General features: G+C 40.5%; 1 protein-coding gene across 1 annotated transcript; it reads right to left on the reverse strand.

Moving 5' to 3' along the window:
• Positions 1-1052: 1052 nt before the first annotated feature.
• LOC138981467 (histone acetyltransferase KAT7-like) lies at positions 1053-17328 on the reverse strand. The gene is made up of 13 exons (XM_070354388.1): positions 17250-17328; positions 15101-15227; positions 12436-12717; positions 9174-9256; positions 8611-8697; positions 7858-8067; positions 7204-7401; positions 5856-5945; positions 4492-4632; positions 4004-4097; positions 2810-2956; positions 2177-2283; positions 1053-1449 (listed from the first exon to the last, which is right to left on the reverse strand). The coding sequence occupies exons 1-13, from the start codon at positions 17262-17264 to the stop codon at positions 1327-1329; spliced, it is 1704 nt and encodes a 567-aa protein (XP_070210489.1). The 5' UTR covers positions 17265-17328; the 3' UTR covers positions 1053-1326.
• Positions 17329-17362: the final 34 nt, after the last annotated feature.

Raw genomic sequence — 17362 nt, forward strand, 5'->3', positions numbered from 1 at the left:
AGGTTGACTTGCTGCTCTCTGGAGAATGTGTTGTAGTCATCTCTATTTGTCCTTGGCCTCATCAATGCCTTGATGATTGTCTTCTGCTCACTAAAGCTGACACTGTTTTCCCGTTGAATAAATGATGATTTGCTTTGTGAAGTATCGCATTACAATGACAGTACAGCAGGATTTCATACCTTCACATATCTTATAATGATAATAAACATGTAATAATTCCTTTCATTTTGAAAATATCTTTTTCTTGCTAACTTACACAGGACAAAAAGAAAGTGCACTACCAAAAATCAAACTGCTTCTTCCTTTTCACCCTAAATCATGAACCGTGAGACGGTAAAATATACACCATCAAAATAAAATTAAATTACAAAATAGGGAGAAATAAAACAGGTGCATAAAATAACAACGCAATAAAATTCTAGACCATTGTAATCCACAGCCCATCACTGATTGCTAAACTTTAGTATTAGACACACTGCACCTATCTTACAGAGAATACACAGGTAATTAACCCACTAACAGCAACTCTTTGTTCGTAATAATCATAAATATTATCTCAACATTTCCTTCCAAACTTCTGTTTTTTTCACACGACCAACATTTTAATAAACTTTTTGACACAGCGTTATAAATAAAACTACTAACAGACATAGAGTAACAAACAAAATTTACTCCCCATAAATCATCCTAACAGCTCACCTTAGAAATAACATGAACAGAAGTACATCACATTTGTTCTCTATAAAAAGCTCAGGTTTACACGATTCAGTTCGTATAGCCACAACAACTGAGATAACAAGACGCACAATATGGGGAGAAAAATGAAATCGACATCTCTGCAGTTTTAGATTTTCATCTGATTATCTGTTCTGTTTCCTGAGGTAAGGCAGATGAAACCAACAGCGTAATAACTCATTTCAAATGTAATTCACAAGGCGAGACATGCAGTCTCCGCATACTTGCTTCCTTCGCAATCCCTCTATGGTAAACACTGAGCTGCCACACACAGTAGACCCCCCCTCCCCCCCCCCCCCCCCTTAAGACCACTCCCCTTCTTAAGATCCTAGTTTTTCTGATTTTCTGCAAACATCTTTACAATTAACCTCCATTTTAAGACACCCTCCCTGATTTCATCAAGATTTGGGAGGCCTTAAAAAAGGATCAAATTTTTGGAGGCCTTAAAAGAGGTTCCACTGTACACCAAATATATATGAGTTGCCGACACTTGCTCAGTGATTTTCTCGTTACTCTGTCCTTTGGCGTGAGTTGTGCCCTATGACTGGATGAGGTTCAAGCTGGTAAAGCTGTAAAGAGGCAAGCCTGTGATCAACTGGTCGGACTTCTCTGGGCGGGGGGTGTCCACTTGAGGCAGGTGGAGTCAATGACCTTGTTGGTGGACCCGTCTGACATCTTCTTGGACTGCTTGTCCAGGTAGTCATCGATCAAGTCCTGCAACCAACAGCAACAGAAATGCAACGTCAATCTGAATTCTACAAAATCGTGGTAGCAACATAACATCGACCAAAACTGAATGGCAGTTTAAGCCTGATATTATTGCAAAGTCTACTTCACAAAGCTTATGCACTATTTTTGTAGTAAAAAGACTTTTGCGAAGTCATCGCGATGTCAACCTCGTGCTCAATTAAGGACAACCTTTAAACCAAACAAAGAGTAACTGGCAAAGTAGCAAAATGATTTGCATCTTTTAATCTCTACTCTTGCCACATCCCCAGGCAAAGTTTATAGCCCATTTCTGTTGCACTGTGTGGTTTGCGCTGCAGACAGGCAAGGTATCAGATGTGAATAAAGGGATAGGAACAAGTGAAGAATTTGTAATTCTGACTTAACACGCTGAAGAGCCCCAATCAAATCCCATGGAGAAACTCCCTGTAACATTACAGCAAGTCAAGTTTAACACACAGAATGCACACAGACAAACAGAAACATGCTCCTGGCAACCAGGGAAACATTTAGCAGAACTGCTACAATACCAGAGAGAGAGAGAGAGAGAGAGAGAGAGAGAGAGAGAGAGAGAGAGAGAGAGAGAGAGAGAGAGAGAGAGAGAGAGAGAGAGAGAGAGACAGAGAGAGAGACAGAGAGAGAGATCGTGTGTGTGTGACAGTGTCTGAAAATCCAAGCGTCTTCCAAACCAACAAACACAATCAAAATGTCCCACCTGTCTTTTGAGCACCAGGTGTTTTCCCTTCCAGTACTTGAGCATGCCTAGAGATTGTAGCGTGCTGACAATGTCGTTGGCATTAATGGCTGTTTCTTGGCTCACATCTGTCAAACACATCAAAGCAAATATATTCATACATGGGTTACATTGAAATTGAGATATCAGCGTAGGCTGACACAAAACAGGACCCATTTAGCACAGCGAAATCGCTAAAATGATAATAGCACCCAAAAAATGCAATGTTTACCCAAAATAATGCAATGAGCATGACGCCTGCCCATGTAATTGCAAAACTAATATGCAAGTATCTATACTGATTTTATCTTTTAAAACACAAAAGTCAAATGCAAAAGACAAAACTAGGTTAAGGCCAATAGTTTATCAAAGTCAAGGAAAACTCCATGTCTGAAAAACTGTACAGCCCAAAGATTGTAGGATTTTTTTTTTAAATCCAAGGCAGGACTTTTCCCTGTCAAGCAAGTAAAATAGCCGAAAAATTGTAGGAATTTATGATTGAGGACAGAAGGAAAATTTACCTCTGGCAAAAGAAAATAGGTATTTTTCCTAAAAATTATGACAGTCATTAATTATTATTATGATGATTGTGATGATTACAATTATTCTCATTACCTTTAATGCATATCTCAGCATCTTTATACTTATGCAGGTATCTCAAGAGGACGTCCTTCCAGTAGCTTCTATAGGACAGCAAGCCCAAGTCTGACAAAGGCCTCTCTGGTGACCCCACTTTGGCTTCCACCTTGCTCAGCAAGTAACCTGTCAAGGACACAAAATCAAACTGATTATTTTCCTCTTCCGCACTGCTGCCATTTCATCTGCGTTCATAGGCTGAAACTCCCATGTACACTTGTGTTTTTTGGCGCGAGTGGATTATTACATACATGTATGATCGTTTTTACCCCGCCATTTGGGCAGCCGTACGCTGATTCCAAGGGATGCATACTACTTATTTTTGTGTTTCTATGAACCACCGAACTCAGATATTTGAAAAAAGTGGAATCACATGAACATCTTGGGTACGATCTGGCTAACCACAGGGGTCAGGTAAGGTGTGGTACAGTATGCACAATTAAATAAGTTATTCTCAGTATGCACTTGTGTTCACATCTGTGTGTGTACACATTGTGGAAAAAATTATGAGCATGTATTTGTCGAGACAAGCTATGCTACGCTGCTACAGCTACAAATACAAGAATCACAAGAGTAGAAATACAAAATGTGAAAAAAGCAGCATTGGGCACACAGTTGCTTTAAATCAATACATGTGTAATTTGTGCTTCTGTTGAGCTAAGGGGGTAGCTTTTTGTCAGAGGGGACAAGCCAGAGAGGACACTCAGACAAACGCTTGCCGCTCCGTGTTGTGTGTGCATGTCTCAGACAAGGGACCGTACTGAAATGCGCCTGTGGCCATTGTCACTCACATCACCTTGTAATATGAGCTAAAGTGGGTAGCTTTTCGCAAAAGAGGACACTCAGGCACCAGTCCTGGTAAAAGTAGCTGAGTTTACAACGCTTGCCACTCTGTGCCGTGTATGTCAAAGACAAGGGACAGTACTGCCTGTGGCCATTGTCACTCACACCACCTTGCAATATGAGTTAAAGGTCGCACTCCAGGAGATGCTCTTATTACTGTACTCAGTGCCAAGAGGGAACCATGACACAGAGTGCGCTTGCAGATAATTCTGCAGCATTTTGTGGACCAAGGGTTGAGCGAAACAATGTATCGTTGCAACCAACAGTACACATGGATCAATGATCAGTCAATAGTTAATTTCAAGCTGGAGAGAGCAGAAACAGACTCACTGAAGTCGATGAGCATCTTGCCGTAGCCTTGCCGCATGTACTGAGGTAGCGTCAGCAAACATGACACGTTATAGTTCAGGAAGGAATTCTTTTCCTGCAAATATTTACCCCATATTACGACAAATCCTGATTAAAAAACCTCCTATATCAGTGATTGGTTCTGATTAACCTTATTAGGGTTAAAAACAGAACTGCTCATTTTAAAACTAAATTCACATATATGTAACATCAAACCATATTAGCTCAAACGATCAAGAAACACCCAGGCATGGAGCAGTTAAAACATATTTAACTATCAGGAGATTAAAAACGAAATCCTAAACAGATTTTCAGATAGACAGCTAACTTTCCAAAATCAGGCAAAAATAAAATTAACATCAGGAAATGGATATAAAAGAACTAGCTGCAGGTAAGGTGACATCAGAAACATATATCAAAAGTAAAAAACCCACTTACCATAGAAAAATAGCCCACAATGTTGCACTAACCTTGGAGAAATAGCCCACAATGTGACAGCCTGAGTGGTCGTTTTCTGTCATGACGTAGAAAAGAAAGGGTTCCACATCAAAGTAGAGCGTCTTGTGGTCCAGGAACAGTTTGGCCAGCAGACACAGATTCTGACAGTAGACCTACCAAGCAAACATCTTCAGATATTTAATAAAAACTTAAAACAATCCGACAATTTCTCTTTCTTTCCTTTGCTGGTCATTTTACTCACACAAGCCAAACTACCGTAAAAGGCTGGAAGCAAGTCAAAACCTAAACATAAAATTTGCAACAGCTGTGTGTGAAGATCAAAAGAATATTTATTTAAAATGATCTATGGAAATGCTGCATAAATCTACCTCACAAGCCGTTGTTTACTTAGCGGTTCAGAACGAAACAGTTTACCGTAGTGTTTACTTAGCGGTTCAGAACGAAACAGTTTACCGTAGTGTTTACTTAGCGGTTCAGAACGAAACAGTTTACCGTAGTGTTTACTTAGCGGTTCAGAACGAAACAGTTTACCGTAGTGTTTACTTAGCGGTTCAGAACGAAACAGTTTACCGTAGTGTTTACTTTGCAGTTCAGAACGAAACAGTTTACCGTAGTGTTTACTTTGCGGTTCAGAACGAAACAGTTTACCGTAGTGTTTACTTAGCGGTTCAGAACGAAACAGTTTACCGTAGTGTTTACTTAGCGGTTCAGAACGAAACAGTTTACCGTAGTGTTTACTTAGCGGTTCAGAACGAAACAGTTTACCGTAGTGTTTACTCACTAGAACAGTCACCAAAACCAACATCAGATGTAACAGCTAAAATAAATTTAAAAAGTAGAACTGGACCAAATCTCTGCTGCCTTTCAATTTGCATGCATGTACATAGTCTGTTCTTTCTTTATTTGGTGTTTAACGTCATTTTCAACCGTTCAAGGTTATAGCGCGACGGGGAAAGGGGATGGGATAGAGCCACTTGTTAATTGTTTCTTGTTCACAAAAGCACTAATCAAAAAATGGCTCCAGGGGCTTGCAACGTAGTACAATATATTACCTTACTCAACTGGGAGAATGCAAGTTTCCAGTACAAAGGACTTAACATTTCTTACATACTGCTTGACTAAATAACATTTCTTACATACTGCTTGACTAAAATCTTTACAAACATTGACTATATTCTATACAAAAAACACTTAACAAGGGTAAAAGGAGAAACAGAATCCGTTAGTCGCCTCTTACGACATGCTGGGGAGCATCGGGTAAATTCTTCCCCCTGACCCGCGGGGGGTATATTGTCTGTTGACACAATAAGCTGTGCAAGATCATTCAGAAGGCACCCGACATTTGCAGAAGTAAGAATTACTGAGAAAGCCATACCTTATTCTTTTTGCCGTCTACTTCGAAGACGGATATACTGTTTTTCCTGTATATCTCGTCACCAGGTGGATGTCTCCACACACATTTTGCCTGTAAATGAATTAAACAAAGCATACATGTCAAGTTGACAACCAGGAAGTAGTCATATAATGATATATATATAGGTCCAATTCATTCTTCTTACTCGGCGTGACGTTATCAAATGGATCGGCTAGCTTTAGCCCTAAGGGGCACAACTCCGCTCATACTCTCTTCGCGCCGCCATATTGGATGCCGTCTTTGTTAGTTTTCTTCATTGCACTCTTGTTCTTTTTGCGTATTTCACTGTGTATGCAGACAAAATGAAGAAAACTGTGCATGCATGAGTCCAAAGGGGATCTGCCTTTTTAACACAACAGCACAACATAAAAAGTAAAGCAAGAATACATTACTATATTCATTTATTTATTCTTTATCTCAAATTACCATGCAGACAGTGCACCAAAATTCACAAGATAAATCTCTCAAGACAGGCAAATGAGGTACAATGCAGCTCAGGTAACTACTGCAAAGTATAATTTTCAAAGCATCCTATCACAGTGTTCACTCTAAAGGCACAACCGATGGACAATTGTTGATTAGCGCACTGCACACAGCAAAAAATAACCAGTTATAATCGTCTTCTCCGCTCAGTAACTTCCTTCCAGTTGTCACCCTGATGGTAAACAACTTTAGGGATCCTAAAGTGTGCCTGCTGACTGCAGTTTTTGGCCACACAACGTGTCATTTTCACTTTTGTCGAGTCGCCACCCAACGCTCAAGCACTGTCAGAGATCGTGCAAGGCATCCAACATGGCGGCGGATCACCAATTCCAGAGAGTTACGACCCGTGATTCTCATACCGCGCGCGCCGAGTAGAAAGGCTGTTGTTAACTTGAGTTTCTGCAATGGGCCTATATATACTTCCTCTCTAAAACACATCGGGAGCAATGATATTTCCACTCAGTGTTCTTCCTTTGATGTGCGGCCAATACACCGGAAGCACCTATTCAGTATTTTGTGGATTTTTCTCCATTTTCCCTTAAAAGTGGGGGCTGCGTCCTTTATAACAAAGCTCCTATATGGTACACATACACTTACACACAGAGCAACTGCCTTAAAACAAAAACACTGAAGATTGTCAGTTACTTTCCAAGTCAGGTAAGATACGATACACAGCCAGCTACAGATATAAATAATAGTTTAGACAAAAATGCAAGTACTAAGTAAACAAACAACAAACAACAACCAACAAGAACAACAACAGACATCCTTGATTTACACTCAAAATCAAATCCACTCATAAAACAAAACAGAAACAAAGACTCACTAAATGTCGACGCAGGATGGTGGCTGTTTTCATGTACTTGAGGCAGAATTCGCAGAGGTAGATTTTGGGTAAGCGTGCATATTCTTCCGGGTATGGCGAGGAATACCAGGTGGCGATCTCAAAGCGTCCCATCTCCATCTTCTTGATGCGATACTCTTGCAGGTCCGCCTTCTGATAGTGCTGAGTCATTTGGTGTTCCTAAAGAAACCAAAAGACCCTTGTTCACGCCGTCATTGTCATCATGGTGAGCTTCGTTTGTGCCATCATTTGTCATGGTGAGAGGAAAAGATACAACAAAATACAGCAACAAACCAAATCAAACCAGGATTTTCTTTAACTATGATTTTGGCACCCACTTAAAAGAAAGCTTTGAGCTTTCCGCAGCTGAGCAGTTACAGTCCATCTCAGAGAATTTAAAAAAAAAAACCACGAATAAAGCAAAAGAAATATGTTGAACAGGGAGAGACAGAGGCACCAAAAAAGAGTACAACTACAAATCTGCCTGCAACACATAACTCATTGAAAAAGACCATACAAGGAATTTAGATTTCAAAATATACATTAATTAGCGCCATATCAACACTGCGCAACATCCAAGCATCATAAAAACTCATCAGTTTTGAAAACATCACAGTGCTTCAGATAATTACATACCAGCAGTTCACAAGCGCGGGCCTGAGCTTCTTGAAAGAGTTCCATGTCGTAGTCTGATGCCAGACCGTCCAGAAGAGGCTGCCTTGTCATCTGGTAGGTTTCCCTGTGCTTGCTGTGTTTCTCTTTGATTTCAAGCGGCAGCTCAATCACTTTCTTCCTGCGCGCTGCTCGCACCTTCTCCACTTTCTGCTTTTGCTCATCGCTCTGTATCTGAACAGTTACGCTCACAAGTTAGACTGGGTAAATCAAGATCTGTTTTTATGACACAAAACACAAACTACTGCCATGAACAACAAACATTGATGTCACTGCACACGCAAAAAGAACACCTGATCATATCCCCACAGACAGATTTTAAATTTAGACTGCATGATTCAAGATCTGTTGTGGTTGAGGTACACTAACAGACACTATCTCCACTACCAGCCTACAAAGATGCTAATCTGCATCTATAAAAAAAAATTTAAAAAACTAAAACAAAAATTGAATATCTACTCAGCACAGACATAAACAAATGAATGTTGAATGCCTGTGGTTACTGTTACTACAAAAGTTAAAAAGATACCAAAAAGAGACAAATCAAGATCGCTGCCTTTTTTCAAATCTCTTTTGGTTTTGACCTGCAAATCTTAGATCTGTCCAGTTCTTGTGATTATCAGAAAAAAAATTGACCTAAATAAGTACAAAAGCAATAGTCTTAAAATAAATATAAGCAAACCGCAAAGACAAAAACAGTGCAATCATAGTAGGTACCTGATGTCTCAAGCCTCTCCTGTCGTTTAATTCTGCTTCTATCTTCTTCTTCTCATGGGTGGATTTTAATCGGGCATCATATCTTCCCTGAAACAGAAAATCCCATTAGTTGCTAAAATGCAAAAATCTGAAATGTCACCATGCGTAACATGGCAATGAGAAGTGACTTTGCATCACTTTTTACCAATGCCCAATATAATCTTGTCAATGAAGATCTTCCCTTTCAATGCAGCCAGAAATACACCAAGCACAACAGCTGAAACAGTCCAACTAACAATGTATCCATTGAAAATGTCCCTTCTTTGAGAGCCACGTGGCGCCAGAGCAGAGTCTGACTAATCTATAGACAACACGTTTGTGTGAGTTCCATCATAAAAAAACAAGCAGAATCCTAACTAAAAATGGATCGAGACACACATTTTATTGGTAGTTTTACCACAATATGACATTTGACATGAATCTTGACAGTCATTGTTCAACTCGACCTGATAAAACAATGGCTGTGTTGATCTGCGCATAATGTTATATTTGGGTCAAAAAAATACACACAACGCATATTTTACCTTGCAAGCATCAGCTGTAGTGTTGTGGTAGAGAGGGCAGGCTGTGAGGGTCCGATGAGACTCATGACGACCGCTCAAGTGACCTGTGATAAAAAGCATGTATGGTCGTTAACAAATAAATTATTTTCATTCTACAACCAATCAACCTTACAGTTACACAGTTGCAATATTAAAATAATTTACAACCAGGCAGGTTAAAATCATTCACAACCATAAAATAATTTCCTCTGATTGTAACTCATTCAGGTAGAGCACTTTCATAAATGAACCAGTCAACAAACAAGTTTGTAGTTTACCAAGAGACTCAAGTTGTTACCTGCTGTCCTTTGTTTAGCATATCGGTACTAAGAGAACACATACTCTTAATAGCAATACTGGTAGGAAAAACAGTAAAGGACTTTTTATAGTTTTACCAATTTATCAGCAAAGGACTTTAATCAGTTTATCAGTCTTTAAAAAAATCTTCCTATGAGCTATTCTTCCTGCAGTCCCCTCTTATGAGGCAGTCACACACGCGATTCAATCATGAGATTTACCCTGTCACATGAGCGACTGAGCCGTGAAAAATAGCTACTGTTGTTATAATCGTTTACAGGCAGGCAGGGTGTGCCGAAGAAAAATTTCCATTTTTATGTAATATTTTAATGGACAATAAAGTGCTGTTATTGTTATTGTTATTGTTATTGTTACGACAAGTCTGCGACTCAGTCTCATGCGATTCCCTCGTAGCTTTCAGCTTTAGAACTTGTTCTATTCCTGCGACCCAGTCGTAAGTCAATCGCAGGGGCAGAGCCAATCAGAACGCGTCGCTGCGGCCTTCACACCGTGACATAAAACAATGGAGGACAGCGTCTCTTCATAACTTTTTGGACGAACAGTTTCTTACTCAGATATAAAGGAGACGTTTTAGGCGTGTACAGCGGTCGGGAAACATTAATTGCAACTGAATGGGAACTTTATTTCTCGCAAAGGCGTAATGCTGAAAGGTATTTTTCAGAAAGGTAGAGCGATGTTCGAACATTAGCGTCTGCTCTCGCAAAGCGCGTTTGTCGTGTTTACGGTGACACATCACCTCCGCCCCGCTCGCGTGGAGTTATCGTTCATCGTGTGATGGGTCAATGGCCTACGATGTGATGTGCGATCGGCTCAAGATTGAATCGCGCAATTGAATCTCAACGATTGAATCGCGTGTGTGACTTTAACTTTAACTCAGCACTCTCACAACAAAGTTAAACTTGTTTCAAAACTTTCACTGGTTTCTTGATGTCTATATCTACAGCTAAACTACACTCGGGGAAAAACCCACTATCCTAATTCTGATAATGTATCCCTTGAACAAAGCATAGACTATCGAGTGATAATGTATTATAAGGCCACAAAAAAAAGTCTGTTTACGGTATCCCGACCGACCCTATTTTTTCGCGCGACCCTAGACTTTTTTTGGCATTTGGAAAAAAAAAAGTCTTTGTTTTTTGGCAAAATAACTTAAAAATATGTTTTTTGGGAGGAAAAAAATAAAAAAATAAAAATCTCGACCTACCGACCCTATTTTTTTGGCCTATGTTACCGTAAACAGACTTTTTTGTGTGGCCTAAATGATGTCAAAAGCACATAGACTGAATATAGGTGCAGAAAATGCAGCATTAATTAACACTAGTGGAAAGGAATGTAGGCAGCTCTATACATGGCACAGCAAGCTGAATCTGTGCCACACCTTTGGCTTGCCCCCCAGAGTGACCTGGGTTTTTGTTGGTTTTGCATGGCAGCTGTTCTCTGGATGAAGTGTTGACTGCTAGCATTGCAACCTGTACCATGCAACCTGAGCTGCATGCAAAACCACCACACAAAAAGTCGGTAGTTTACCAAGAGCCTAAAGTTTTACTGCTGTCCTTTGTTTAGCACATTCGGTACTAAGAAAACACTTACTTTTAATGCGAATAGCAATACTGGTAGGAAAAACAGCAAAGGATAAAAGTCCACGTTACTGGGAAAAATAAAAAAACCTGAAAGGCAGGGGTCCAAAATGCTCAAGTTTGAAAGAAAGTTTCTGGACACCGACGAAACCAAATCATAATAAGCAAGATGGCGGCAAATCCAAGGGAGCGAACCGAGAAAGCACGCGAACCGGTGTCAAAAGTCGGATCGGAACCGCTGCTCGTTATTTCAACTTAGCGAAACGAAGCTTTTTTTTGTTTTTTTTTTTGAAAACCCGGAAAACCGGAATTTCCGGCTTCAGATTTTTTCAAAAACCGGAAATCCGGCAAAAGCCGGAAGAGTAACACCCATGCTTTTAATAGTTATTATGAGTTATTTCTAATATGCTGACTGTTAGCAAATGATAACAAGACATGTCGAGAAAAAAGATATCAAGCATGAGCCTTTTAGGCGAATGCTGATATCGTTTGTGAGACATGTCCGTTATCATTTGCTAACAGTCAGCATATTAGAAATAACGGTTTTATTACCGTTTAATTCGACCAAAAGAAATTTCGAAGCAACCCCGCGAATTAGACAGAACAGCCGCAATGGGAACTTGAGCGCTTCTACCTGATTATGCCTGTCAGTCAAAGAATTCTCGTGACCTGAGTCAGCCAATCAGAGTAACACACCTGACGTGATGAATATTCACAGGTCAAATGCCTTTGACACACAACAATCGCCCAAGATAAACCATGTTGAACATGCGTTTCGGTTGCTTCGCTTTTTCTTATTGAAGAGAGAGCGACAGATTTAGAACCGACTCCAGACGAATGGGAAATGACATAAAGATACATTTGATGCAAAGCGAGTGGCGCAATTTCACTTGATTTGTCTGAACTTTGATCATTTAGATTTCAAGTGAGCGGTCGGCATTGCACACTCAGACGATGGGCGGTGCCTTGCTGTTCCGTTACGCACCCACCGACAAAACTCGCTTTTCGGTATTTTTTTTAGATAAAGAGAATATTACCTGACAGCATTTGAAGTGTCATACTTTAGAATAAATCACGCTGATATTGTTGAATTACATTTTTACTTTGTCTTGTTAATTTTTAGCGTGATAAACAAAAAGGGTCCCTGCCTGAACGTTATAACATTTAGAGGGTCACCTAGAATCCGTCCTGATTGGTCAAAAAGCCATATGGGGCACTGAATTGGTAATAAATCAATTTATCAACAAAGGACCGTTATCAATTTATCAGCCTTTAGGAAAAACTGAACAATTTTACTATTCGCTGTTCTCTCATAACCCAGCACTCTGACAACAAAGTCAAACTTTTACCTTTTGAATCACAGCCGGGAAGGGGGCAGTGAGCTGTGGTTTCATTGTAGTCAGTCTTAGGAAGAGACCTCTTCTCTGCAAAAGACCAGGCCTTGAAGTCCGTCCTCCCCACATCGCTGTCCCCGTTCTGCATGTGAACCAACACGTGTCTCGGATGTTTACCCCTCCGCCTCTTGGCTGGAGGGCTCTTGGAGATGCGATCCCCATCTGAGTCGGAGCCAGAGATTGGCGGCTCTTTGCGCTTTCTGGGGCTGACTGAGTGAGGAGTCTGGTTCACTGGCACTGCAGCAAAGCAAGCTGTCATTGCAGGTTCATAGGATCTGTGTGTGTGACTCTTGGTTCAAAACTTTAACTCACTCATTTCATGTCTATTTCTACAGCTAAACTACACCGGGGAGAAGAAAACCCACTAAGTTCTAATAATGTATCCCTTGAAGCATAACACTATAGAGTGATAATGTATTATAAATGTCAACAGCACATGGATTGAACTAGTGGAATGTAGGCAGCTCTATACATGGCACAGCTAGCTGAATCTGTGCCACACCTTTGGCTTGCCCCCCAGAGTGACCTGGGTTTTTGTTGGTTTTGCATCGCAGCTGATCCCTGGATGAAGTGTTGACTGCAAGCATTGCAACCTGTACCTTGCAACCTGAGCTGCGTGCAAAACCACCGCACAAGAAAAGACAAAATGTTCTGTTTTGACTCTGAGTTTATCTCTTGTTTCAAAACTTTAACTCACTGATTTCATAATGTCTATTTCTACAGCTAAACTACACTGGGGAAAAAAACCACTATCTAAATTCTAATAATGCATTCCTTGAAGCATAAGACTATAGAGTTATAAGTGATAATGTATTAACACGTTATATTTATAATGTCAACAGCACATAGACTGAATGTATCATATGTGCATAAAATTAGCATTGCCACATCGCCCAGCGTCAACTGAGGACACAGTGTAAAGGCACTTTTTTTCACTTTGAGTGAAAAATAATTGGCATAATTGATGTTTGTGAGTCACAAATTATGTATCAAATGAAAAAGGAATGAATAAAGAAATGATTCAAAAACAAAGTTTACTGTATGAAATTAATAAAAGATGTGTTTTGGAATATTTTGAGTGTGAAAGTGTGTGTTCGTCTTCACTGCCTCTCGCGACCATTTTCGCGTCACTCTTAGCAGACGACCAGTTCATTTCAAACTGCTCGGAATACCGTAATTTTCATTGGAGGGCTGTGATATTTTGCAACCAATCAGAGAAAGCCTTACATCTTTCCCATACAAAAAAACGCGACCCACATCTCCGTCAGCATGACGGTGAATATTACTCGTGCAAGTTTCACTAAAATTTGGTCTGAAAACTTCCAACGGCATACACGGTTCAAATGCAGTTTATAAAACATTAACTTCTGTTTCATTTAAGCCAAAAATCAAAAGAATCGAGCGAGAAATGACTTATTCCCAACGATTATGCTGCGCAAAACTGGACCCAAAAAATGCGAAACTCGGCCGATCAAAAGCCTGAAGAGGTTGCGATCTCGGCTTGCTCAAAGCAAAGTGATTTCGAACTAAAATGACCATATCTTGCAAACTACTGCACCGATTTAAATAAAAGAAATTGCTATGCGCTCAGAATTTTAATCTCTTTAAAATGGTGTGTTTCTTGTCATTCAACCATTAATTTCAAAATTTCATGTCATTGCCACAGCAATCATTCTATGTCCCATGTATTTAGCTACTAGCTTTGTCCTCAAATGACGCCTAAAATTTCTCAACTAAAATGACCATATCTCGAGAACTACTGCACCGATTTAAATAAAACAAATTGCTATGTGCTCAGAATTTTGATCTCTTTAACATGGTGTGTTTCTTGTCATTCAACCATTAATTTCAAAATTTCATGTCATTGCTAATAAAATGCAGCATTAATTAACACTAGTGGAATGTAGGCAGCTCTATACATGGCACAGCTAGCTGAATCTGTGCCACACCTTTAGCTTGCCCCCCCAGAGTGACCTGGGTTTTTGTTGGTTTTGCAACGCAGCTGATCCCTGGATGAAGTGTTGACTGCAAGCATTGCAACCTGTACCGTGCAACCTGAGCTGCATGCAAAACCTGACAAAAATTCTGTTTTGACTCCAATTCATCACCACTACTTTGAAACATGAAATGAGCAGTATCGCATAGGTTTAGACTCTAAACTAGAGCAAATTATTTAAAACACAGCCTGAAAAGTGTTGACAAACAAATTCATCTTGCCGGACGGGCGCAGTGGCGGGGTGGTAAGACGTCGGACTGTTAATCGGAAGGTCGTGAGTTCGAATCCCGTCCGCGGCTGCCTGGTGGGTTAAGGGGGAGATTTTTTTGATCTCCCAGGTCAACTTATGTGCAGACCTGCTAGTGCCTTATCCCCCTTCGTGTGTACACGCAAGCACAATAGCAAGTGCGCCCGGAAAAGATCCTGTAATCCATGTCAGAGTTTAGTGGGTTGTAGAAACACGAAAATACCCACCATGCTTCCCCCGAAATCGGCGTATGCTGCCGGAATGGCGGGGTAAAAACGGTCATACACGTAATAACCCACTCATGCAAACACATGAGTGAACGTGGGAGTTTCAGAAGATCTTGCATTTTAATTCTATGCTTAGAAACATAGGTGAACCTTTTAAACCAGCTGATGATCTTCTTGTCACTCGTGTAGCAGTGTGACTGTGAGCGTCATCATCGCTGTCATGGGTTCCTTGGGAGTGGTCGCTTTCCTCAGAGATGGATTCCGCCGCTGCATGTCTCTGTCAAAAATAAGATACCTACATGAAACAAAACCACAAATGCAGAAATATGACATCAAGGCCAGCTTGTCAACTGATATGTGCTTACTAGTTTCGTAGTAACAGTGGTATGGCTGCACTTTGTTTAATATTATTTTTAATAAACAAGTACTGTTTCTATGTTAGACTGCTGTTTCTTCTTGTTTTTTCTGGTGCTCAATTCAACAGTAATAAGCTCTTTAGTTTTATTGCATAGTCCTGAACTAGCTCTGTGGAAATGACACCTCATACTGAAAGAAGAGTGACCGTTTAACTCTGAGATTCAAAATTGAGGGACGGTTAACCCCACAAGGGGCTAAATCGAGTTCTGTCCCCTCTTCGTTTTATTAACCTCTCACATTATAATAGACCTGTTCGGTATCTGAGCAGCTCACGCGAGATCGCTGTACCACATGCTTTGCTAGGCTCTGAAGTTTGAGAGAGATTATGAGAGCAAATGGAACACTGAAAGGGTCTATAGACTTCAGTCTTCACTATCCGTGCATGGAGGGCAAAACAAAGGCAGAGGAGCTGAGAATCAGTTGCGCTATTGAAGTTCACATTTTGAAAAGTATCTCACTACCACAGTGGAACCTCCCATAACGACCTCTCCCAAGAACGACCCCCTCCTTTTGCCGACCGAATTTCTCGGCACAAATGCCTTTCACACTGTAACCAACCTCCCAAGAATGACGCCCTCCTTTTTCAGACGACCGACCTACCAACATAGGGTCAATAACGACTTTGACCTTTTCTCCAGTGAGTTAAAGTTCGTAAAATTTTACCCAGCACACGTGGAACATGCACGCCATTAGTCGCGCATCAAGAGTCAGGTGTGGCAGTCTGTAGTCCAGTGGCCTATGGCTGTCCTCTTCTCACCTATTGCTGTCACAATGGAAGGACTACCCTCGAAATAGGCGGTTGGGGGGAGAGAAGGGTGTGAGAGAAAGAGGGGTGGGAGGGGTCGGGTAGACGCAGTTTGAAGACAACTCATTACTCAATAATGACTGACCTTATCCGAGGTCAATTACCAAGTTTTACCTATGGGACGGTCTCCTTTGATGTCTGAGAGGAAACTCCTTTCCCAGTTTACAGACACTGACCTTCTTACCCGGGGTCAATCACCGAGTTTTACCTATGAGGCTTTGTGTGTGTGTGTGTTATGTCTGCCTGTCTCTGCGCCGGTGTATGCACATACATCATGCTAATCCATATGCACATCAAATGGGCACAAAAATGGGATAAGGAACACAACTTTCAAGACTGAACTGCCCAACAGTTGCCTCCCCTGTGAAAAAAATGATACCTCCCAAACTCCCAATAAAGACCCCTCCTTTTTACGACCGATTTTTCTGGACATTTTCAAGGTCGTTAGTGGGAGGTTTTACTGTAGTACTAATAGTAATACATACACAAGTAATACTAATAGTAATATTATGCTCCCTTCTAACTTCTAGTTCAACTATACTGTTCTATTATCTCTAACTCTAAGCACACCTGGACCTCTATGAACACACCTTTGCAATACAAGCCTCCTCAAGACACTCATTCAAGCAGACAATTGGAACAGATGAATACAGAAATACTGAGAAAGAAATAGCGTTGAAGAAAACTAGATCTAATCTTAGTAATAGTAGTATTAGTAGTACTCATTGGGGTAGTAGAACTAGAACTTTAATCCAAGATTGTGAATTGTCTTCTTCACCAATCAGCTTCCCACGAATAATGCAATTATCCTAAAGTAAACAAATATAACGTAAACAGCGAACAAACGCCCAACAGCAGGAATATTAAACTAACAATAAATACAAAGAAACAATATCTGTGTATCATTGTAAGTAATGAGATGGTAGAAAACGTTCTTTGTCAACATGATAAAGCCGTGCAGGAAAATGATCAACACGTTGCTGACCTTTCTAATGTGCTTTAGAGACTTGTTACACCAACAGGCCTCGAGTATTTCATTCTATAAACAACTAAGTACTCAAAAAACTGTTCAATTACCTTTCTCCTGGGCATATTGAGGACGTTGATCTCGTTTTTGTTGTCAGTAGGAACTCTGTCGGGTTTAGCGGCGGTAATATTTTTGCGCTTCCGGTTGAGGCGACCTCTGTGCT

Source organism: Littorina saxatilis, linkage group LG12 (assembly GCF_037325665.1).
Source record: "Littorina saxatilis isolate snail1 linkage group LG12, US_GU_Lsax_2.0, whole genome shotgun sequence".
Lineage (NCBI taxonomy): Eukaryota > Metazoa > Mollusca > Gastropoda > Littorinimorpha > Littorinidae > Littorina > Littorina saxatilis.

Excerpts from the sequence above, each read along its gene's own strand:
- LOC138981467 (XM_070354388.1), bottom strand. Across the intron at positions 9,257-12,435 it reads TCCCGGCTGTGATTCAAAAG|GTCACTTGAGCGGTCGTCAT; the intron begins GTAAAAGTTTGA and ends TTTTTATCACAG. Across the intron at positions 4,633-5,855 it reads TAGACGGCAAAAAGAATAAG|GTCTACTGTCAGAATCTGTG; the intron begins GTATGGCTTTCT and ends TTTGCTTGGTAG.